The sequence below is a fragment of the Zeugodacus cucurbitae genome, chromosome X, assembly GCF_028554725.1.
Source record: "Zeugodacus cucurbitae isolate PBARC_wt_2022May chromosome X, idZeuCucr1.2, whole genome shotgun sequence".
NCBI lineage: Eukaryota > Metazoa > Arthropoda > Insecta > Diptera > Tephritidae > Zeugodacus > Zeugodacus cucurbitae.
The window spans coordinates 27,421,180-27,447,786 of record NC_071672.1 but is presented as its reverse complement, the minus strand read 5'-3'; the positions used below and the strand labels follow the sequence as shown (position 1 = coordinate 27,447,786).

General features: G+C 32.3%; 1 protein-coding gene and 1 long non-coding RNA gene across 4 annotated transcripts; one reads left to right on the top strand and one right to left on the bottom strand.

The window, feature by feature from the left end:
• Window positions 1-306: 306 nt before the first annotated feature.
• LOC128923092 (uncharacterized) lies at window positions 307-16,049 on the top strand. Its single transcript, XR_008472165.1, has 3 exons — window positions 307-2,126; window positions 13,217-13,464; window positions 13,604-16,049. It is a non-coding gene; the product is annotated as an uncharacterized LOC128923092 (long non-coding RNA).
• On the bottom strand, window positions 4,393-26,607 carry LOC105219276 (uncharacterized). Of its 3 annotated transcripts, none has more exons than XM_029044920.2 (6): window positions 24,106-26,607; window positions 17,953-21,435; window positions 16,985-17,308; window positions 16,368-16,769; window positions 13,077-13,300; window positions 4,393-10,629 (listed from the first exon to the last, which is right to left on the bottom strand). In XM_029044920.2, the coding sequence occupies exons 2-6, from the start codon at window positions 21,269-21,271 to the stop codon at window positions 9,613-9,615; spliced, it is 5,286 nt and encodes a 1,761-aa protein (XP_028900753.1). In that variant the 5' UTR covers window positions 21,272-21,435; window positions 24,106-26,607; the 3' UTR covers window positions 4,393-9,612. The 3 variants fall into 3 exon arrangements, with proteins under 3 accessions (XP_028900753.1, XP_054091487.1, XP_054091486.1); XM_054235512.1 differs by lacking the exon at window positions 24,106-26,607 and having other exon boundaries at window positions 4,393-10,199; window positions 10,335-10,629; window positions 17,953-21,563; XM_054235511.1 differs by lacking the exon at window positions 24,106-26,607 and having other exon boundaries at window positions 17,953-21,572.

Below are 26,607 nucleotides of genomic sequence, written 5' to 3'. Positions count from 1 at the left end.
ATTTCCAGAAGCAATTTTCGAGTAGTCTGACACCAGTACCAAAAACGAACAAAGTATTTGGTTCAATACGGCACAAGATAGTGCTGTATTGTATATAAGATTGAAACTTTTCGTGCTTTCTATTTGTTAATTATCAGATTTTAATTCTAGTCTGAGGCTCCACAGCTTTCGGGAGACTGGAACTTTCAAGTGAACACTAAATATAAAGAATCTAATAAGTACAAGTTGTATTTAGATATATAATAGTTTTCGCTAATTTTTCGCGCCAAATTCGTATATATAATTATATCTTTCCCCTAAACAGCTAATTAAAATAAAAGGTGCACCCAATTAATTTGCCGTTTATTTTGATCGATCAGCTGTTCTCATTCTTTCTTTCCCCTTTTTTCTCTTTCTTTCTTTTTCTTCTCCTTTGGTTTTGACTTTGCCATCCAAAGAACATATATGATTTTCTTTTAGTGACAGAGACTAAACATACCCACTGTTGGTGTTCCCAACTGTTTTCAAGCCAATGTATGGTTACTGAAAATAGTTCTGGGCGTACACCGGAGAATCATTTCCGGAGGAACTCTAAAATTATGATATCACCTCCTTGTCGAAATTGAGGTATCCACCGTTGGTGGATCAGCAAACGTCAATACAAGCCATAGAAGACACCGAGCACGTATTTTTTCACTGCCCTCGATTTTTGAACGTAAGGGACAAGTTGGAAACTGCACTTGGGGGTAGTTTTACGGTGGAAAACTTGACTGCACTTATGTGTCAGTCCTCTAATAAGTGGAAAGCTTTTAGCGACAGCTTCAATTATGACATAACTGAGACAACAGGTAACAGACCTAAGATTGTCTTGTCACTCCCACGAAGTAATACTTAAGCCGGTGGTTCCGTGGGAGAGTCTTGAGTTGGGAGTAGGTTAGGTTTTGCGGATTAAAGTTCCGCACTCAGGCTTTCGATGCTTCCCCCTACTATAAAAAAAAACATATGTGCTAAGTGTACACATGTGGTACTCAATCACTTATAAACTTGAAAAAAGTACATATAAGTTAATTCTAGCATTAAAAATTTAGTCACAAGAATGATCGGAGATGTGTGATATATGTATGTATATATGAAAATTCCCTGTAGGGTAATGGAGGGAATTAGAGCTTGTTTATTTTGCATATGATCAACTAACGATTTTAACATCTCTCAATACATATTAGGTTATTTGATTTTATAGAGTTACGAGACAAAATACTACGTATGTAAAACGTTAAACAAGCTGAAAATATCATAAAATAAAACACATACAGGGAAATACTATGTAATAATTATTAAATGTAGGATTATGTAACTACAATTAATACAATAATACATATCTGCTACTGTTTTTTTGTTTACATTTTTTCTACTCATCGACTGTTGAATTTTTACTACTTCGTGCATATTCTGTACTACAGAAAGGGTAATAGAGAGACATTGTTAGATACAGTGCTGAGAACCATCATTAACAATATAGATTTGTGCACAAGAACCAAACTCATTTTGTGCAACTAGCGCATTACCCTGCAGGGTAATTTTGTACACGAGTTGGTCGTTTGTGAGATCAGTATCCACTTTCAGATTTGTTATATACATTCAAAAGATTGTATTTTTAAAATTACATAAATTTTGAGTTGACCACCACTAACTAATTATCTAACTCAAAACGAGCACTTGACTTTTAATATCATGTCTATGTATATATGTATGTGTATCTATGTATATTAACTTTCTCAAAATATATAAAGATATTCAAGTTGTTAGCATTAAAAGTTGTTTGTAATAAAAGTAGCTTGCTCTGCAAAAACTAACAATTTTTAAGTAATATATATATGCTGATTACACAGTTCCAATAAAACGTTTCTTATTGACATCAGATATATACATTAAAATAAAATATACTCATGATTAAACGAATTTTTGGAATTAAGTCTCACTTTGCAACCACATTTAATTATTGATACTAGAAAATAAATTTTGTATCCATTCAAATAAGATAAAACAGTGGTTCATATAATCATGAAAATAAAGTTCTGAATTTAGAAGGTTTGCGAAGGAAAAAATAAATTTGGATAATAAAATGGCAAGTTGCAAGTGTCAAAAATGTGAGTATGCCGCGAAAACTTCTTATTTAAAGTATTATATATCAAAATCAATCTAACTAACTCAAATTACCATATTCAGCTTATCATATTTATTTTGTTTTTGTTTGAAGATACATATTATAGCTTTAATTATTTTTTAGTTTCAAATGGCATAATGGTAATCTATTCTCAGTTAGTTATATCGCGACTTCTGCTATTCAGATATATGCAATATAAACTTAGCAGCCAAGGCATAAAAAGTAGTATAGAATATAAAAATATCCTTATAGATGAGGATATAGAGGGGAAAAGTAAACTAGATGAGCGAAAAAAATTGTATTTGGACTATTGTGGTTAAACCGATTTCATAACTATATTGGGTACATTGGGATTACTCGAGATCATATTGACAGACAATTGTATTAGAAATTTAGACAATAATAAAAATTATTAAAATCTTGATGGCAAGTATATTGCCTGCTAACTGGGATTGAAAGTAGTACAAATGTGATTTGTTAACTAAGAACTAAGATTCAATAGAATTACTTAAATAAAGCGTACAAGTACATATTTGTTGATTGTATATATATTTATACTAATATCAGGTTTTATTTGAGTATGAGTATGCAAGTACATATCTGCTAATGAAAGAAATACGTGATATATTGATAAGAAATTAATTTCTTTAGTTTCGATTAAGGAGGCGTTTAATTGATAAGGCTACTTTATAAATAACAAAACCTGTATTTGTATGCATATAAATATATATGCATACATTAATATATTTACATTTGTACATACATATGTACATAAGAAAAGCAAGCGATGTTACGATACCGGTACACCGCCCTTCCAGCTGAGCAACAAGATCAGAATTCTCTTTTATCAACAGAAAAAATTACAGTTCATAGGTTTCTCTGTCGCCTATTTGCTCGTTGTAGTCAATCGTAACCCCCGAAGCAAAATCACTGCGATACATTGTCCGTTGCGAAATTCAGCTTTTCGTTCAGAATATTTAACTACAAATGTTCTTTGGCAATGTTCCGACTTATTTGAGCAATATTACCCTATTATTCAATAATTTGAGTTTTTTGTTGTATTATTATTATTATTATATAACAGTTTCCTACTCCTAAAACTAATAGACAGGGAAATACAGTTATGTATATAAAATTAGTAATTATGGCGAGACTAGTTGAATTCCGGTATTTAATTTTAGACTATATTTAAGTTAAATTTACTTACCGAAAACTGTTTTAATCCGGCACGTTGTTTTTTTTTTCATTGAAAACTAAACAAGTATTTGTTAAATTCGCATAAACGCTTTTATTCAACTTTAAATTATTTAATAATATAATAAAAAAAATGTATATGATTCTATTGCTAATTGAATTCCAGAGCGTAGTTTGAAAAATGCTTGCTTAGCCAAAAATATGAGTTTCACATTTCATATTAGTGAATTCTGAAGTCCTTATTGATTAATTCGATTATTAGTCTTTAAGAAACCTTATTATTAATATATTTAATAAAGAAATCTTTACAAAAGGCAACATAATTTATTAAAAAAGATGTTCAATACTCAGGCAAATAATAAGTATTTATGGAAATATAAATACTATTCTAAAACAACGTCTCAAATTAATAAATGCCTTCATTTTATGGCATGAACTTACAAATATATGCGTATTTCAAACTAAAGTGCTCAAAAAAATGTTGGTGCCCACATATAAATATACAATTAAAGGAGAAAGTCTGTGTATCCAAAATTAAGTAGCAATGAAACATTTCTTAAACAAGTTTTTTTAATATCTTGATATTTTTTTATAATTAGTAAATATTTGAATGCCTCATGCACTTGATGCACATAAGTATTTTGGTAATCATATATGTTTGATGTGATGCTGTAAAATATTATTATTTAATTAAGTTTATATTATTGAGTATTTCAAAATTAGTTTCAGAGAAAACAAGTCCTATGTAATAGACCATAAGAATTATTTCAATAGCACAATATAATATATGTTATTATTACGCCCATAACTACTAAGGAATGTGTATGTGTATATGTTTGTAAATTCCATAAACCTTTTTAGATATTGAATTAAACAAGTTATGAGTTAATATTTCATTTCATTTTCAAATAATGTTTTCTGTGAGAATAGGCCGATATACATACATACATAAATATGTATATTTGTTATTATAGTTATATCGCCTGCATACAAATGATCATTTATGTTTACATATTTACATATATATGTACTAGATATATATTATCTTGTGTCAAGTTCGCTATAATCTTAAGTAATCAATAAGGTTATTCAAACTGACTTTAAGTTCAACATGGTCGAATTTCACACATGGTTTTTTTAGATGTCCATTGTGATTTCTGTTATTCTATCTAAAACTGACAAATATTCGTAAAAGTTCTTAGTATCATAAAAAATTGCGTATTTGCTTGAATTATTTTAGGCACTTTTGTTTTTATAAAGTTATTGATTTATTGGTGAAATTTTGCATATGGTTATTAATTGCGTCCATCAAAGCGTATGTTATGCGTTTGTAGCTCTCTTCTCATTTGACTTAAATCATTTTTTAAATCCATAAAATTAACTATCTGCTTCCATTTTCTAATTAATATCTTTTATTTTTCTAATGAATATTCTTATTATATCTATCATACAATATTATTACCTTACAATATTTTTAAATATAACTTTGTATATGAAGCATTAATTTGTAATAATTTCATTTTCATTTGATTACTGTCGTTTTTATAAATTGCTTTAATTGTTGTGCAGGATATAATCAAACAATTACAACAGTATACATTTGGGAATACTATTATTACTGTTAAAGTCCTTCAAAAATACTTTTACAATGGCATGCATGTTCCCCAATAAACTCCACTTTTTACAGTATAATAAATTCAAACGCAAGAATTACATATTTTATCATTATATCGCAACCGGCCCGCCAACTGTTGAGAATCTTAATATTTTATTATGCAATATGTATCGACAAAAGAAAATGATGTCATTGATTGACTATTACTCATTAAGCGAGTATGTCCAAAGATTTTATGTGGTAACATCCAGATTATTGCTTTCTGGAATGTTCGTATAGAAATCTATGTATTTCCTTCAATTCTTTACAAAACAAAGTACTACAAACACTTCAGAGTATAATTATTACAAAATTATAAACTAATGTTTCATTAAGTTATGTATAGGAATTAAACAATGCATGTCTATGTATGTGATTTCACTGACAGCGTTATATAAACGGTTCACAAAAGCAAACCATTTTTAAGGACATCACATTTTCATCATATGCTTAAGGGAGGGATCTGGGTTTCAGCGCAAAAAAAAAACACTTTTTTGTGATTTTTTATCTCAAATATCGATTAAGCAATTTTATTCAAACCTTCTATACATTATTGAGCATAGTTTTGACTATGTTCTGTAAATTTTTCATGCAAAAATATTAAACCATTAGCCCGTGACAGAGCTTCCCCTGGGACGTCTTGAAAAAAAAAAACAATTTGCGGTGTTCACTGTAACTCGGCCGGAAATTAATCGAAAATGAAAAAAAAATTAATAAAAATATAGTTAAATTTTAAACAAATCTTCCCCCCAACGTTCTCTGATTATTTTTTTTTATTTAAAAATTTTTGGCGGCCATCTAAGGTGTGAACCGTTATTTTCGACTAAAATTTCCGCCATTTTCAGAGTGGGAAACACCGTTAATGTTAAAAAAACAAATTTACTAAACGTAGGGGGGAGGTATTTTATGTGAAGAAAATGTTTCAAGTATTTGAAATGATTCGGTCTAGTAGTTTTCAAATGGCAGTGAACACGGACTTCAAAAAAGTAGTTTTGAGAAAAACGCGTTTAAAGCCGTAGCTGTTAGAGTTAGAGCGTTAAAGGCATCGAGACTAATTAAACAGTAATTTCAAGAATATTGCTTAGATCGGATTAAAATTTTGAGGACATATTCTTGAAAAGTTTAACAATAAGATAAAACAAAAAAAATTCGAATTTTCGAAAGTGAAAACCCAGACCCCTCCCTTAAATGCGTGAAGATTATGATGTAAGTTAATTTCAATGGCAACGAAGCGTGATCTGTATAGGCTAAATTTAATTGACTTTAAAAAGAACCATGGTACTTTTAAATAGTATTATTTGTATATCTGTATATATATATATAAATTTGTATGGATGCATATTATTTGAACCATGAATGGGAATATTCCAGGGTCAAATACATTAATTTCTAATGATTGCTTCCAAGTATGTCCATCAATTCATTTTGTATTATAGTAACATAACAATAAACCTTTTTTGGAGTATCGGAAAAAATGCTATTTTCAATACGATTTAGTTACTGTGTGAGATGAACTCTGGGTACATATGTACATTTCACATTTGGCGTTTTAGTTAAATATTACTAATTTTCAATTTCTTTGATAGCTTCGCTGCAAAGAATTATATACATGCATAAATGAAAATCATTCTTATTTACATGTCAAAAGCTCTTTCAGGAATGCATAGTTTTCGCTTGTAAACTTTATTTTTCCAGTGCTACCTCTCCTCTTATTTCCATTTACTCATGTTTCTGTTAAGTGAGGTGATGAACAATTAGATATATAGTCAATGTCACATTCGAATACAGATTTATTTTGGATTTTTCAGTGAGGTATAGTCTTTGGCTTTGGAAAAAAGCTATCCTTAATTAATATTATTGTTTATTATATATTTAAGTTGGATTTTAACATGCTACTATTTAATAAGACTAGGGTTTATGTAATGAAGAATGTGCAAACGCATGTAATATATTTTATCAAATGTATATATATGTATAAATACTTATTGTTGAACTGAATAATTATAGTGTAGTCATTTAGTTCCAGTTAATCTATATATATATATATATATATATATATATTTGTAATTGTGTAGTTTATTAAATATATGTATACATGTTTTAAATATATTCTCTATATATACTAAAGTGAACGTTACTATCAAGCGAAAATTTTAAAGCTAAGAAACTAATTATCCTTGTTATCCGATACTAGCTATTTGTTTAATGTAACTACTGCAATTGTAATTCGAGTGTAACGTCATTCTACATGACCAGCTGTCCAGCTACAATTGTGCACGTAAAATATTTTTAAGTTAGATCTACAGATTGAATGCTTCTGTCTCAGAAATTTGTGAAATATCTGATTTATTCAATATGTTTTAAACTTGTGTATATCCATTGTAAACAACTGTCGCAATGCTCGAATTAACTATTAACAACTTTGTATGAATTTGTTTAACAATTTTATTTACAAATTTTGTGTGTAGTCGTATAGGAATTGAAAATTTCGTTTTTATTATCCTACAGAATATTAGCACGTGCTTGTATTTTTAAATGTGTATGTGTGCACTCTTGTATTGACTTGGAGGTTAATTGACTAGTTGCATCCTTACAACTAGCTGATAACGCAAGCCCAACTAGTCAGCTAGTCGACTGTCTTATCGAGATGTCAATTGACAGTTCTTTTTTTTAATGTACCAGTCTCATACTAGTTTAAAATAAATAAACAGTTATGTTAAATATAAATTATAGAGCAAAATCTCTAGTTTAGTTTTAAGAAAGTCATAAAATAAACTTTATTAATTGTGTGTATTTATTAAATATTTTAAAATACGACAAATAAATTTGCAATAGATCTGTGAAAAACTAACCTATTTATTCGTCGTTTTATGACTGGCACAAGTCCGGCCTTTTCAGGAACAGTTCATACGCAGTTCGTAAAATCTGGTTACCAATGAGATTTTATTACAACTTCTGATAAAAGGCTTTTATGTACAATGCTAGGGTGTGGTTAACAGCGGGATCGTCAACTTTTGCAAACACATACATATGTATGTATATTTTCAAAGGACAATGCTTTGCTTTTATTTATATATAAGCCTTTCTACTATTTTCTCCCTGAGCCAGGTGCATTATCTAAATGTAAATAGTGGTGATGCATTTCTGATTGTTATCATTTGAATTATATTTGTCAAAGGGAACAGCTTGAAAAACAAAACAAGAAATCATAATATACAAGGTTATCACACCCAATTCCTAATTCAAAACAATATAATTAATATTGTAAAATTGGGAATGGCTAGGGAAATATTATCGGGGATGTTAGAATTAAGCACACATATGAACATGAAGTATGTATAAGTTAATCGTATATGTTCATTTTTGAAATTGTTTAGTGCAAAGTCAAACTGCCATAGTTAATATTATTTGATGTGGGAAGTAGAATTATTACCACTTTAATTCCGTATATTTTAATAACATACATATGTATGTTCAGAGCTGTATACTGACTTTTTCAGCTAAAATTTGGTTATATATACATAATCTTTGTTAGTAATTTGTGTTTATATTTGCAAAAATTATTCTTTATGCGCATCACAATACAATGTACAAAAAGGTTTTGTGGAAATTGAGCTCATATATGTAAAACATAATACTAATTCGTAAAAGCATACAGCATTAATTGGGCTATACTTTTATGCTGATTATTAATTTTCGTTTATATTAATTAACGTATTTATGTTTATATCTCAATTTGAAATGAAAGCATATTGTAAATGTGTATTACATAAAGATTCTTTGACATAACTCCCCTCCTTCCTTATTTGTGGAAAAGTTAAGAATAATCGGGGAAATTGTGAAATTGAAGTACCCTATCCCATGAAATTGGAATTTGTGTGTGATAGTCAAAAGGGTGTGTTTAGTAGGCGGCTTACTATTTACCAATATGAACATTTAAGGCATTATTTAAAAAATTATTCCATAGGGCTGATGTTTTTATCTGTTTTCAAACAGCGTTCCCTTATATTTACAATAGTAATCGATTTTTTCTTTTTTTGTAATTTTGATTATTTACATATTGCTACGTACGAACTATGTATGCCCTATTAAATGTGTTCATGTTTAAAGATGCTTTTTAGCTAATAATCGAAGGCACCAATTAAAGTTATTTTTTATTAATTTAAATGTATTTGCTTCGGCGAAAGTTCTTTTTACTGACTATTGAACAAATTTATTTGCGTATATACACAAAAATAATTAGATCCATAGGTCAATATGTATTTATACTACACCCAAACATTCATCTTAAAACTATGTTACATTCATATAAGTATGTATCTATGTATATTACTCTAGCATAAAAGCAGCACAAGAAGTTGCTTTATACTGGCTTCAAATTTATTTTTGATGCTATCCCTTCTTGTACAGCTATGTTTGTTTATTATATCATAAAAGCGTGTAAAGCTGAAAATTTAAATTAAATCTTAGAAAAAGTACATACGAACATGGATTCGTAATATTAAGTCTGGATGTATATATATTAATATTCGTATTTATAAATAGTTTAAGTTGATTCAATACAGCCAATCCTTTACGTAATCAATATATTTCGAATGCACATACAACAGTGTGCATATCATCATGGGCACCCACATTCATCAACTACCATCTTTGGGAGATCCCTTTTAATAATACCATCGTCGCCATAGTAAATAAGCGACATGCTTGAAAATTTTACTGGTGCACAACAGGGTTGCATACCATTCAGAAGACCCATTTTTCTATATTCTTCTATAAAATGAGCGTGAAATGTTTGGAATGTATCAGGAGTGCGGAATGGGCCTGAGCAATCGCCGCGGCAGTAATTAGCAAAGTAGCCACGCGGTGCAATTATCCAGTCATCCCAACCTAATGCTTTAAAAGACACATAAAACGATTCCTTGCAACATTGACCATGCATTGCGCCAACGCAATCAATTGCACGCCGTCGTACACGCCGAAGAATTCTCGTTTCTGTACGCAATACCAGAAATGGTCGATTGGGACTTAGTTCTAATGATACTGGACTTTTTAAGTGCATATACTTTTTTTGCTGCGAATATTGAATGTCCCGTTTATCTTGTGTCCCAGGAACTTTGGATTGTAGTCGGTTAGATTGTTCCGTATATCCTAGTAATGGATGTGGCCTAAATAATTTGGTGCGCACGTCATTCAATTTATTATTGCCTAAATTTGAAGTTAAATTCTTCTGATTACTACAGTCAAAAATAGAATTACATAGCAAAGACGGATGTTTAGCTTTTGGACGCTTCTCTTCCACTCGTCCTTTAACATCACTCTCTTTTTGTAAAATAATGTTACCGTTCAATCGTTGTCGTGTCCACTGCACCACAAGATCATCTCGGTTCACCGAACGGTATCGGTTGCCTCGCTGAGGGTATAATAGGTCCTGCTTCGAACTCACCAAAGGCTGATTAAACAAATGTAAAACGTAATGCTTGCCACAACCAGTGCAATCTATAAGAAGTCGCAATTTTTCCGTCGGTGCTCGTCTATACCAGTCCCGGACAGTTGGTGTTATATCGAATTTTTGCCAGCCTAAGTTCGATATATCCACATCGTAAGTAACACAAAGTTGCGGAGATTTGTCGCAGCTCTTTAAAATAAATGGAAGAATAAGGTTTTTGTTATAATGAAAATTATAATATACTTATATAGTAAACTGCAGCACAAGTGCACTTGAAATCATCAAAGCAATGTGCGACCTATTGCATGTGATTTGCTTGATAACATTTGAAACAATATAAGCAGTGAACCCAAATAGCAACGGACACACAAGACATAAACAAGCAACACTTTCATTGCCTTTCTCCCCTACCTATTGTGCTGAACACATAGAAGACGACGAGCGACATATGTCAAATATTAAAATACACGCGTTTTTATGGGTACAGATTGTTTCACAACAGCACGACTACGCGACAACAGGCTTGTAGTTGTCGTTGTCGCTAAATTAAAAATGTTTCTAATTTTGGCGACGACAATGGGCAGCTGTAGAGTTGCCACTAATGTGTCAAATGTAAAATTATTAAAAGTTATAACAAATATGACATTATTTTGTCAGCAGAAACGTAAAATAGCTTTGATATATCATTTATAATAACAATCGATTATTTAAAATAAATAAATCGACCAGTTTTACATTTTTTGCACAAATAATTTCACTTTAAACTAAATATGTAAATTTTATTGAAGTGAAAGATTTTAGTACGGCAACAACGAAAATGCTGTTTGATATGTCGCTGTCGTCTTCAAAATGTTCAAGACGCTGGCTTCAAAACGACATTTGTGATCAGCCGTCGCTACGTCGTGTTGTGTCGTCGTCTTTGTGTTCAGCACTTAAATAGCAACGAGTGCAGCATGCACTTGCTGTTATATGCTCGTTCTCTATGGAGAGAAAACATGTTTATACATGCAAATAATGCATGTAAATGCATTCATAGTAAAAGAAATAGTATTTGCATGTGTAAAAACATTCTTAAAATTAGTGTTTTTATAAAATATTTTATATTTTAGCATAAAAATAACAACAACATGCCATGACATGTATTACGCTGCCGTTACACGGGAAAGAACTTGCTTTCAAGTTGATCACACGAATTAATTGTCAAAATTGGCATAAATTGAAAGCCGTGACGTAGGCTTGCCTGCAGCCTTAATATTCAATTATTGTTACAGAGATGCCGTCGTCAAGGAAACTGCTTCCATTTATCGACAAAATGGATTCATAAGTCTTAATTTTTAAGATACGTCGGAAGATTCATGTTCCATAAAATGCATTGCTTTTGTACAATCTTGTAAAAAGAAATTCACTTATTTCAACTTTATTCGTCATTAATTTTAAAATTTTAATACTTGTAATTTGAAAATTGGAGAACTCTGTACTCAGCTGATCATTTCTTGTTCATCAACTTGAAACACTTCTTGCTCGCAAAAATTTAAAGCAAGATGTCTCTCAAGTTCGGAAAATGAGAGTGTGGTAGTAAAAAAAATCTGAGTGTGTGGCAACTTGAAAGCAATTTCTTTCCTGTGTAACCGGGTTAGGAAAATGTTTTATTGCACTCGTTGTCATAGGCTTTTCCGTTGCCTTGCCTTTCGTGCCTTCTCCGACAGTAATGCAAGAATGATAGAAGACAAGATTACGACAGGCTGAAGCGTTCACGACCCACGAATGGGAATAGGCAACTGAAGAATTGTCAAATGGAAAACGGAAATGTGAAACATAGTGAACCAAATTGAATAATGTGCAGATAAAATATCACAATGAACGTAATTCTTAAAATCTTCATTTATAAAATGATCCAATATAATAATGCATATTTATAATTAAAATTATATGTTTTGTTACAAAAAATTCGCCATTTTGCCAACTTTTTTGTTGGTTGAAAAATTGAAAAAAAATTCTCTATAAACGACTTTTTTGTACTATTGTTGTTTAATTCCGCCATTGCGGACTTCTTTTTCAAGTTAATACATTTTTTACTTAGAATTTTAAATAATAATTAAGCACTAGCCTTGACTTCAGCTCTTTGTTTTGGTTTTATTGTTTTGTACCACCGTGCAATTTTGTTTTGTTCGCGTGTTCGGGGTCGTGAAAGTTGTCACTCAACAGGAACTCAAAACCCAAAAAAGCTAACTGCAAACGCCTGTCGCAATCTTGTCTTCTATCATTCATTGCAGTAATGTTTTGAAGCAACAATGCTTGGTGAGAAAAATGTCATGCAAGCATTTGCTTTTGCTGCTCTCAGTGTGTTGTTGAATTGTTCGCTGAGAGCAAAACATTACATTGTCATGTCAAATGAACGAATGACTTGAAACAAGGAGTACCAGCCTGCTTGTGTAGCAGTTTATTATATACACTGAAGAGCCAAAATATAAAATTTTTATTTTGAATGGTTAATTTTCAACGCATTTTCCGCAATTTCATCGTATTAATTCTGACATAACTTTTAAACTCGTAAACACTATATCTTGTACTTTTTGAACATATCGCAATACATACTTGTAATTATATATGTATTATTTTATAATAATGTTTGTTACCTTCTTTGTAGTATTTTTTTCCATTACTTGAAATATCCAAAGTTTTGGCTTCGTTTTCTTTCCACCACATCCACGATTATTTCTATTGCTATTACCGATGCGCCCTGTTGTTAATTTATCAATCCGAACGTGAATTTCAGCTTTTCTAACGAATAATTTTTGATTGGGCATGCCATTTGCCTGTGGTGAGAACTCAACAAGTCGATGTTGCTTAAACATTTTCCCTGTAAGAATGAACAAGCGAAGAACGAAAAATGAGCACTTATAATCGGATAAAGCGACAATGAAATTAGCCTGCAATCAGTAATTACCAAAGCAGATGTACATATGTATATGAGGCTATATTCTATATATGACAACGGAAGTGCAGATACCCAGTGAGAACTAAGTAACTTTACATTTAACTTTGTTCATTATTTCATTAAAAACTCCTTAACTTAACTGTTTTTAAATAACTTGCAATAATATATATACATAATATTTTATTTTGCGAAGTTTTAATTATTAATTTCTGACACCATTTTTAGATGAGAGATGATACCCTTTGATGACATGGAATGTCACTTCAAGGTGAGTGGCGCCACGTTCATTGCCCAAATTAAATGCCTCCAGCCTACAGCCGCAGCCGCAGAGTACCGAGGAAATCAGAAGTACCCGCACATTTGCCTCAATATATTAATAACGTAAAAACAATAAATTTAACAAAAAAGATTTGAGATGGAAATAATTACAAAGACAAATTGAACAAGTTTGGAAAGGCTAAGTTCGGGTGCGACCGAACATTTTATACTCTCGCAATTTATTGATGTAATTTTATTAAAATAACACACAATTTGACCCATATATTCGGCATAAACTCCAATAGAATAACGAAACTCATCATATATGGAATATGAGGGCTGATGTAATTCCTAAACCGATTTCAATAATTTTCCTCACCAAGCTACACTATATAGAAGACTATATGCTCACTTAATTTTGCTAAGATATCTCACATATTAACCGATATATGCAGAATAAAGCCCATACATTATTAGGTATATGGGGAAGTTCTGATCCGATTTTAATAATTTTTGGAACAGAGACACACAATTAGGAGAAAATAATTTCCTCTGAATTAAATTAAAATATCTGAAAGATTACCAGTGATGAAAAATTACCATAAGGCACTGAGTTCTTCATATTCGATATCCATGGCATTGAAAGGTAATAGTCCGATTTCGACATTTTTTTCACAAGTGATGCCACGGATCATATACAGTATTTGTGGAAACTTTTATTTCGCTATCTTCATTGGTTCCTTATGTATATCTTATAAAGTGTAGGAATCAGATGGAATTTAAAATTGAATTATATGGGAAGTTGTCGTGGTTGTAAACTGATTTCATCCATTTTCTGAGTGCAACTTCTTTCTACTATTTCTTCTGTAAAATATAGTGTTTCTAACGTTCTTCGTTAGTAAGTTAACGCACTTTTAGTAATTTTCAACCTAACATTTGTATGGGAGGTGGGCGTGGTTATTCTCCGATTTCAACTATTTTCATGGTGGTGGGGTACGTAAGGGAACCGACTACAGAAAGTTTGGTTTATATAGCTTTATATATACAAAAAACCTATTTGGGGACGGGACCATGCCCACTTCCCAAAAATTATTAAATCCAAATATGGCCCTTACTAGGACGATCCTATATACCAAATTTTACTTTTATAACTTTAATTATGGCTTAGTATGACACTTTATGTATATTCGGTTTTCGCCATTTGGTAGGCGTGGCAATAATTCCTTTTGCCCATTTTCGAAAGCAACCCTCTCACGGTCCCAAGGAATATATGTGCCAAGTTTCTCGGACGCACGGACAGACAGACATTTGGATTTTGACTCGTCTCGTCGCCCTGATCATTTTGATATACATAACCCTATATCTAACTCGTTTAGTTTGACTTACAAACAACAGTTATGTGAACAAAACTATAATACTCTCTTAGCAATTTTTGTTGCGAGAGTATAAAAAGTGTAGAAGTTCTACGGACAGGAAGTTGTACGAAATATTTAAATTTTTAATCTGGACGAGCTAATAAATAATTTTAGAAATACACATATGTTTTTAGAAAGTAATATCGAAGCATTGAGCACCAGCTTAATCGCGGCAATTACTAATTATATAAAAGTAGAAGCAGAGCAATTACAAATTACAACAAAAAAGGATATATGTATGTAAGTACCAGATACCCGATAGAGGTTGTCCTGCATATCACGTATCAAGCTATAAGGCAGACTAAGCTATAGCTTTATACTGTACATATCTATATTTTTGACAATATTAAATGTCAATTCAATCTGTGGGAAAGGCAACATTAATTACATACACTTTGTTAAGTGTACTTCAGCTCATTGACTTATGCAAAAAAAACCGTATGTGTTATGCAAACGTAGGAATTAAGTCAAAATTGCAAAAATAGGTTGAATATTACATAAGGGGACATATAGAGGAGCATCGCGTGTTCAAATCGATAGCTTTCCAACTTTTAACAACAATTCGTCTGGCATCTTCGACATAGACTTAAATTTCACACTGTCTTTAGTCTGCGTGCACACATTAACACCTAATTAAAACACCATTGATGTGCATACCACCACATGTGATTAAAAGGCTCTTTTCTACACCTCAACAGCGAAGAAAATGAATAATAGGCTAGACGACAGTGTGGGCAAACAGACAGCTTAGCTACGTGCTCAATCCAGGTGGGCATTCATGCAACCAAGTGTGAAACCTGCAGACAGCTATCAGACGTACGAGTAAATAATTTCTTACACACATATGTATGTAGTTATCCAGACATCTGCATATATGAGTAGACTTATGTAAGAGCATTGAAGAGCTTTTAGCATTTGTACTCTATAAAACACAGTTGAGACATAAAGTGCTTACATTTTAGACAAGAATAATCACATGATGAAATATGCACGCATGAGTGCCTACGTGTATATATTAACACTGTTTTTATGCAGAAGCATACGTATGTATGTATGTACATATGTCTACTTAGTCCCTGCCAGTTACTGTTATACAGTCTTATTTACATATGCTGAACTATACGAAAGGAATATACACCCATACGATCGCATTTTGGTAGGACACGATTGGACGCTATTGTTATTGTTGTTATTATTGCTAGATATTGCTCGGATATGTATGTATATTCAATAACACTATATTAAATAATTTAATATATCCTACTTCTAGCTTAGAAGTATTTATAAAACCTTACATTCCGTATTTTCATTCTTACCTTTCTCCGCGAATGTAATGAACTCTTGTGTGTCGCCCAGAAAATCATCGCTTTCATATTTGCTTTGATCTGTGGACATGCTATATTTCTGTTGATGTAAACTATACCCATCATTGTTGTCAGCATGTGTATCGGCAACAATATTACCACCACGATTCACTTGGTGATTAATTTCATCCGTCTCGATTTCGAGAAAATCAGCTTTATCATCATAAATCATATCACTAAATCCCATTTCATCAACTCCAAGGTAGTCTTTATTTAATTTTGAATTACTAATATGCATAAGATATGTGAAATTATTCGGTATTTTTGTATCGTTTAATATCTTCGACTCCTCAAATCGGCCATGATGCAAATAGTCTTTATAATTTACATTAAGAACATTTTCAGCATCTGATCCTGAACAAAGAGAAATTATACATTTTTTTTTTGTTTCATTTTCCTGTTGGTTTATAGAAGTTTTAGGACAAAAGCTTATGCTGCGAATATACGTATTAATTATAATAATGTATCGTCCGTAGAAAATTGCCAATTTGATATTGATATTATATGGATTCTTTCTATATATTTATTATTACTTTTACTTAAATAAGTTTGAACAGTTTTATTCTTACCAAGCGATTTATCGAATTCGCCTTTCTGAACACCTGGGAAATTAAGTGAAAGCCTTGTAATACCATTTGCTTTTACTGAATGTGCTCGTTGTGTCTTTTTTGTGTCATCTACTTCCGAAACTAATTCCCATTGATGCGATCCATTTTCACTGAAATCGAAATCACTGACAACACTGCGTATGCCATCTGCGCGATATATGGTGTCCCATATAAACTGCTTTGGCAATGGATGCGATACGTTGGGTTTATGCTTCAAGCCAAGCTTTGTCAATATCTGTCTTTTAATAGACTCCAGACGAGCGCGATCGCTATGTGCGCTATGTGCTGTGCATTTGTAAAAATAATATATTTGTACTATATAAAGAACTGCATAAATGTAATTGAATGAACACGTTTGTGTTTGCTTACATACATATGTAAGTAGTAAGTAATACGCCTGACAGACGGCGGCATTAATTCGGAATAACTGCGCTTTTAATCAGTTCCATTTTTGTGGGTGACAGACGGCAGCAAAGGGAGTTATAAACTCCCATAACAGCTGATTGGCAATAATATTTCAATTTTGGTGAAATAAAATTGGATAGAAAGCAAATATTGCGGTTGTTAGCCGCACAAATAGTTCAATACCACTAATTATTAAAAAATAGACATAAATACGTTATTATTAGATCTTCCATTTTAGAAAAAATTAGCATACGTATGTTTTTGTTTACATTTAATTGAAAACCAGCTGTCAGTATTGAACATTTTCATTCACAATAGATAAAAAGCGGCCATGTTTAACAATGTTGCCAACGAAAATTACACGAATTCCCACTAACTCTCTAAAATTTTGAGGATTAAATGGGAGTTAGTAAACCGAATGAACTGAGATAACTCTCGAATTAACTCCCATTAGAGCAGTTATTTCGAATTAACGCGCCGTCTGTCAGGGGTATAAGACAAGTAAGTACATTTATTAAATTTACCTTCTTCATCCAAGAAATCTGTCCCTATTTTCGCTTCTGGTTCGAGCCAGTCGTGTCGTTTGCGATCGACTATCACGATCGGATCGATGTCGTAGAAGCGAGTATGCTTGCCATTTGTTTTGGTAGACATTAGAGAAGCTCGTCTTCGCGAAGACAAACAATTGCCACTACGTATGCCTTTGCTATTAAAATTGCTGTTTCCTTCCTCCTTTATTTTATACATGGCGGCAGTTGATCCCTTTTGCATAACTGACATCGATCCTTTAAATATTTGTTTATTGTTTGTTGTTAATAAAGGTAAGTTTGATGTTATTCGTGATGGATGTATTTTATGTAGCGTCGATGTTGAGAGTGGTTGAAGTGTTGTCTGTGTGGTATGTTGAACTGTCTGCGTTTGGGATTGAGCCTGAGAAGTAGATTGTGGAGATTGGCTACTACTATGTATGCTACAGTTGACATATTTAGGACCTTCAAACCAAACCAACCCAATAAAAAGCCAGACAAGGTTTGGCCTACTGCGGCTGCGGTTTAATCTCAGTGCAGGTGTTTGATGCGGGCTTATTGCATCTTTTCGGTTTCCATTGGTCATAGCAATTTTCGTATTTGCTAAACGCATTGTGGCCAACATTGATGCAGTTGGCGCTTTTGATAATATCATGTGCACAGGGTCATTTGTGGGGATTGCTTTGCACGCATTAAAACCTAATATATGCAAACGAGGGTTGCTTACGCCACTTAATATTGTTTCTTTTTCATTGTTTATGTGTTGCTGTTGAAGTTGGACGGATTGATGTTGCTGCTGCTCTTGTTTATTCATGCGTCGTCGACGTCGTCGCCGCCGCCTCCGCCTGTGTCGCTTCCAATTGTTGCAAAAAATTTTACATAAGTTATTCATTTTCAATTGCTGATCGTGCGTAATATTGACCATTTGTTGTTGTTGTTGCTGTTGCTCTCTCGTTACCTTAATGACAAGGGCAGTCGATCGGGGTATTGATATCTTAACCTGAAGTACTATAATTATGTGTCTGCATAAGTAATCCGCTAAATTAATTAGTTTATGGTACAAACATTTGCCGAAATATATAGCTTTACAACGGATGGAATTGATAAAATCAGTTTTCTTATTCGATATTGTCTCGGCACAAGCAGCTTTCACTGTGTTAATCCCTGTGCTAGGCTTGGTGATTTGTGCACAACAGCGTTGTGTATTTTGAAACCAATAAATTGTATGGCTGGCGTGTAATGCAGAAAGCGTGCTACATGTATAGTTCGCGTTTTTAGGATGTACTGGTCGAAAAAAAATTCGAAAGCACTTCAAATGTTGCGAAGCGGTCTGTTGCTTTGTTTCCTTTACATTTTGCCGCATTTTTGGCAATGTGTTTTTTTGTTTGAGGAGTTGATGATTGGATTTATGACTTAAGCAGCTGCATGGATACATTAACGTTGTTGTAGCAAATTGTGTGTAGCAACAGCAACAATAACATTGATTAAAACAATAATAACAATGCAAATAGTAGTAGCAATATAGGCAGTGCGGAGACTTTGCAGTATATTGGCTCCGATGCCAGGGACAGCACCGATTACAACAACTGTTCGAAACTCTTTCGGGGTTGCTATTGCAGCGACGATAGCAATAAAAACACCAACAACAACAGCAAAGGTCGAATTTAATTATAGCATCACAATTGAGATTATTATCTTTTATACGCTGACATTTAAATGTATAAGCAACTTTATTTGTTGAGCAATATGACACATTCCAATGTGATAATGGCTTAGTTAGCTTCATTGGCTTAAGCCGTTTTATGGAATTTTGCTTAGATTTCTGCTTCGAAATTGATTTCAGTTCTTGAAATTTTGAGTTAATGTGTAGCGTTGCACAACGTATCTGATGAATAACGATATCATGACCATATTTAGGAATTATCGGAAACGTTACTAAAAAATTATTAATCTGATTGCAGAATTGAAGAATTGCGAATCCTCTGAGATTGTGACACAGTGGCAGAAGTTGGAATAGTAATCCGTTGCTTATACGACAGACTTTCCTCTCGCTAGCGGCAAATAAAAATCGCTTTTCTTTTATGTCTCCGCCATAAGAAAAATGCTTATAATCACAAATAATGTCAAGTTCTTTTAGTTGTTCAATTTTACATACCAGGAAAGCAATCTCTTCTGGAAACAAACGATTTTCTTCTGATATTAAAATATAATGTCCCTGATATTTTAAAATTTGCGCATAAGTTGTGAATGTCTTTTGGTGTATTAGACGGACTTTCAACAAATAATACTGGCAGGACTTTTTACATTTCAGTTTAATGAAAGCTGCGCTTGCCACCATTGCTGGCACTCCAGGAGGGAATATAAGTTTTACTACTGTGGCACACACACTCTCGGCATCTGCTGGTATGCATAGGTCTGTTAGCCCTGCTCCTTGAATAGAAAGTGCAAATATATTTCCGGTTATTGCTGAGAAAACGGCGAAGTGTGTCTGAAGTATATATAATTCATTTTGCTGTTGATCTGATCTTTTCTTCCATTTTATTGCGCTCAAATTCCCGACGTTACAAACACAGTTAATGACAGCTTTACGCTGGTGCTGCAATTGTTGCCGGGAATGTGGTGTCTTCGCATAGTTTCGATGATAGGAATAGCAGAACAGTTGCAGTCTTCGCCAACAAAGTACAGTGTTTTTACAAACAAAACGCATAGAAAGCGGAAAAATCTCTACAAAAATGGCAATAATCATACACAGTGCTATATCAAAAATATCGTCACAGTAATGTTGGTTTTTCACGCTAGCAATATCTTGTTCACTCTTTAGTGTAAGTTTTTGTCGCCTCCAATATTGTTCCACACACCAATTAAAAGGAAATATTCTTTCAATAGTATCTTCCTGCTTGTCATTGTCGTCTCTGTCATTTGTGCTATCATTCAGCCGTTGAATATATATAGAGGTATGACTGATGCTGTGATTTCCCACATTTCTGAGGATGTAGTAAAAGCTTCGGCGAAGATTTTGATGGACACAGAGAAGGAAATACGCATTGTATATGCTAAGAATTGTATCTCTTTCTACAGGTGGTGTGATAGATGCGTGACTTATATTTGTTACGACGTCTAACCTTGCTGATATTGTTTTCCATAGTCGATATTGGTACTTGGCACTGGTTCCGTTGTTCAGGTTTTCTGCGCTGATTAGTGGCAGAAGAAAAATGGCGAAATAAAACTCCAAACAGCAAACCATACAAAATTGAATTACTTTTATTATTTGCATAACCACATTTGATTTGTATTTTCTCACTGTTTCTGTGTTCATTGATTTCAAAACTTATTACTGATCGTTACACATTTGTATTTTACATTCCTATATAATGTCTTTTCACCGCGATCCCATAAATAAATGGCACTATTTTGGCGCATACTTTTTCAAATACGTATGTACATTCAAATGATATCTCCTTAATTTTAAAATTTTACCTACTGATGATAGTTATTGAGGATAACAAAAGTAGTCATTTAAATTATTACTTCAAATCTAACGTATTTTTCTCTTAAGATTAATTCAAAGTCCACAAAATGTAAATAATAAAGTCAACCATACATATTTAATCACATGGTATTATTCAAACACATTGTAAGTGATGCACCAAGAAACTATTGCTTAACTTTAGTTGCTTAGACACCACATGTACACCAAAAAAACGTGGACCATCGTAGCATAGACGTAAGGATAAGGAATTCATTTGAGTGAACCAATAAATCAAGCAAAATATTACAGCAACTGAAGCTTTACATGTGCCAAATATTGTTAATTGAAATAATATTTCAATATGTGTATATTTTTTAATAAAGTGCAATTCTCTTTTGAATATTCATAAAACCATTTGTTGCTGGATCAAATGTTGTAGCAGTAATCGAAATTTTCATTCAAAAAAATTAGTGCCTCTAATAAACCAAACAAAAGACAAAAAATGTTAACACATAGCATATGAAGCTGAAAAAGCACTTTCACAGACAACAACAATACGCCACTATAAATGTAAATATCTTGTCAAGTTCGCTCGTGAGATTATTTGAAACTTCGAAACATATAAATTTAGCAATTTCTGTTCGTCTCAGAATCGATCAACGTAAGCGTGAATATATGTAAGTATATATGTACATATATTTGTACATTCTAATGCAAGGTCCGAGTAATATGTGTGACTTTAAGCGAGTGCAATGGAGAAAGATATCCTTTTGATGCCAATAGTTCTACTACAACAATGACATTGCAAAATCATAACGTTCATACATACATACATGTGTGCCTAAATCAGGCATATTCACAAAGGAACAACACACAACTTTTTATATTTTATACATATTATGTATGCATGTATGAATACACATACGTATCTATATTATGAATGTGAATAACTATTTATTCAATATTTCTTTTCGATTGGGGTATGATTATATGTACATATGTTATTTGGGAAACCCCATTTTCAGTTTAAATGCTGAAGTCAATCACCGTATCCTTTACTACTATGAACAGTGATTCGATTTTTGAATTATTTCAAATAAGTTTAGCTTTTAGATTATTCTATCACTATTATGATATTTTTATGGCTATATATGCGATACATACGTACGTATGTAATCTTTATTTACAGTGAACCCCGGTAAACTGAACTAGTCCGCGCACAGTCATTAGGTAGATTTTACATACGTACGTATGTATAACGGAGGAATTCTTACGACATTCATACGATATGCGAAATGTGTTCGCTGTGTACTTTACGAACAAAAACGGATATTTGTATGTATGTATTTGTAATACCATATGTACATATAGTATAGTGCAGCACTGCTGTGTTTGGTTAAGTACGACTTTTTGAAATGGCGAGACTGGGGATGATTTACCCTCTTTCTTGTCTTTCAAGAAAAACTACAGGTCATGGGCACGATGATGTTCACTTGTTTACTATGGCAAGACGAAATGAAATAAAGGAAATGTGCAAAATAAACTAATCACAAATGGAATTACCGACTACGGCGACGATATCAACAACAAAGCAAGTATTTACCAGACATACTACATTTGGCAAACGGCGACACTGTGGCGTCTAAGTTGATAAAGCGCTTCAATTTTTTTACGACTGCACGTACACATGTATGTTTGTTGAAAACCTACAAAAACTAAATAAATGCAGAGAATAAAAAGCAGTATGGAAATTGTTAATAAATGCAATTAAATTTATTCAAAGCTTTTGTTAAATACATGCATACATAGAAATAGGGAATCAAAGTATTCCCAAATTAAGCCAATTGAATACAGGATTAGTTTTATAATTATTTGTTGAATATTCATATTCAAAGTAATATTTAATTTTGAAATTCATAGACTATGTACATATATCGCAAAACGTTAATCACAATTTATTAATGAAATGTGCATTTATACTATTGATGAGCATATGATTAATGAAAAAATCACACGTTTTCACAAACATATAACAATCATTAAAACAAATCCCCATAATTGGCAAATATTTTAAATTTTCATTTTGACAATTTGTACAACGGACGGCGTATATAAGTCTGTTCGTTTCGGTTTTCAAATTTGCCAAATTGATTAACTTTTTAGTAAGCCATTCAATGTATAAAATTCAGATTAATGTTTAAATTTAACGTGTTATCGTAAAAGGAATATTATGTAGTGTGCGTTTGTTAGTGTATGTGCATCTATAGATGCCCTTTTGATGTTTCTTATGGATTAATTTGTACATGTGTATGTACGTATATATAGAAATTGTTGAGCACGTGCTGGATATTTCTTTATAGTAACACAGTATTACATATGCGCATAAATATTTTTTTGTAAGTCTATCCCATAATATGTACATTATTTTTAATTAAATATTATTTTATTGTTCAAAAATTGAAATGTGTTTTGGCATACATCATTTTCTTGGCACAGGTCATTTTATTACGAAACATGGATTTTTCATTATAGATATTAATAACTATTAGTTACACAATCACTATTTAAATGACAAAAAAACATTGGATCATTAATTATTTTGAACAAATTCAATATTCTGTGGAAAATATGATTCGTCACTTCACCCTGAAGATTTCAGTCAAGTTTACCCGGCAACATACACTTGTTCCGTATTTCTTACGATTTCACGATTCTCGATTTAATTAAATTCAATTCCATAAATTGTATTAATTTTAAATTTATTGGGATGCAACGTATATCTACAGTTAGAAAAATAACCAAAGTACTATAAATGTATGACGAAAGCTAACGTTAGCATTATAGTTATGCTCGTGTGGCGTGTTGTGACCGTTATGTTTCATTTGATTTGACCAGTTTTGCAAAGTAGTCAAACCAAAGCAACTTGTGAAGTATGATAGTAGGAACAACAAGCGCCAGTTAGGCTGCCAAGTTAACGAACACAGACACATCAGTGAAAGATAAGCGGCTCAATAGCATTTACACAACCGTAATATAACGAACAACACAAATTGGAATGCTGTAAAACATACTATTACCATGCAACGTTTTGGAATTGAAACAAAATGTGTGAAACTAACAATATAACCAAATCAAACACTGCAAACAAATGTTCTGTCTTCAAACACCATGCACACACATACACATCCATAATAACAAGTAAGGAAGGTTACGTTTTGGCAGAACCAAACGATAAATACTCTTGCAATTACCAAGTATTTAAGGATGGGTCAATAGTATGAAAGGATTAAAGGAATCATAATTATCTTGGCATGTGTTAGTTAGTTTGATTTTAGTAAAAATAGTTGGACATGAAGCAAAATGAAGGCATGAAACTCACTGAGACATTGGTCAATGTTATGAACTCATTTTTAATATACAATAATGTTTTGCCAACACCTAAAAATATGCATCCGCCTTTGAGCCTTGCCAAATGCAAGAGTTTAAAATGTTCAGTTACAGCCAAACCTAGTTCTTTCTTAGTTGATTAAGTAGTATCTTGAGATATTGTAGCTTTTAAGAATTATAAGGGACTTTACCATTTGTCCGCCAAAATATAAGATCATGAAATGTTTTGTATACACCATTTTTTCTGTTTTGTCAGTTTATGAGAAATAGAGAGAGATCAAACTTATTCCCGATCAGATCTTTTAAGAAAAAAACTGTTAGCTAAACAAGAATGCAAGAAAGTGGAGGACTCTCTGAATAAAATGAGAACACCATAACTCTTCCGATTTGTTTGGTTAGAAGATTTTCTATACTTTCACTGTCAATGGTTCCATTCCGTTAATATTGTACCTAAATGCATGTGACAAGTTTCAATAAGATTTTTCGAATTTTACTTAAGTCATAATAAAGGTTATACAAACAAACACACGAACGGGCAGACAAACATAAATATATCTCTTAGTCAATTAGTTTCCTCATTCTAATTGTTAGTTATTCATATTTACATACCTATAATGCTAATGTTTATAAGGCGACTTTTAGACCATCCTTTATACTTTTGAGTGTAAATATTTAAAAACAAATGATGCAGGTCAAGGGTAATATGCTTCCAGAAATATCGGTGTCAAACTATCTAACCCAATTTTATCAGATCTTAATCGATGGATGGATGTCTATATATTGGATATATGTGTTCTATGTTCTATTTTTGGACAAATATATAACATATCAAGTGGTCTATGTATGTATCTTTTTGGGAAAAAATTGTTCAAACTCTAAAAAGTTAGGGAAATATTGGGTATAATGATATGAATATTGAAGAGTATAGCGTTTATGACGCTTTTGAGAACAAAAACAACTCTTTTGTCGTCATTTACCATTTACAGTGACAGACATTCGTTTAAATGCAGCCTTATTTTTTGTTTTGCGTCATTCTCTCTCTTTTATTAATGCCCTGCTTAAAACAAATTCTATGTTATATTGCTGCTAGGCTACCGGGAGTTTGTTAGTAACGGAAAAACCGTGGTTCGTTGTTGTTATATTTAATGCATTTTTTATATTCTCGCAACAAAAGTTGCTAAAGAGAGTATTATAGTTTTGTTCACATAACGGTTGTTTGTAACACCTAAAACTAAAAGAGGTAGATATAGAGTCATATATACCAAAGTGATCAGGGTGACGAGTAGATTTGAAATCCGGATGTCTGTCCGTCTGTCTGTGCAAGCTGTAACTTGAGTAAAAATTAAGATATATTGACGAAACTTGGCACAAATATTCCTTGGCACCATAAGAAGATCAAGTTCGAAAATGGGCAGAATTGGACCATTGCCACGCCCACAAAATGGGCAAAACCAAAAACACATTCGGGAACTACTCGACCGATTTCAACTTCGTTTGTAATGGTTTCCTTACATCCCAATGATATATTGTGAAAATAGGCGAAATCGCTTCACAACCCCGCCTACTTCTTATATACCAGAACTTTGAAGACGATCTGAATCGTTTACTTTACAATATATAAAGTAAGCACTAGTGAAGATATCGATGCAGAATTTTGCACAAGTACTACGTTTATAGTGTGGCAGCCCCATTCTAAAAATCTCCGAAATCGGAACATAGGTTGTCAAGGCCCCATATATCGAACATGAGGACCTCAGTGCTTCTAAACTAATATTAGGGTTTCCAACTTTCAATGG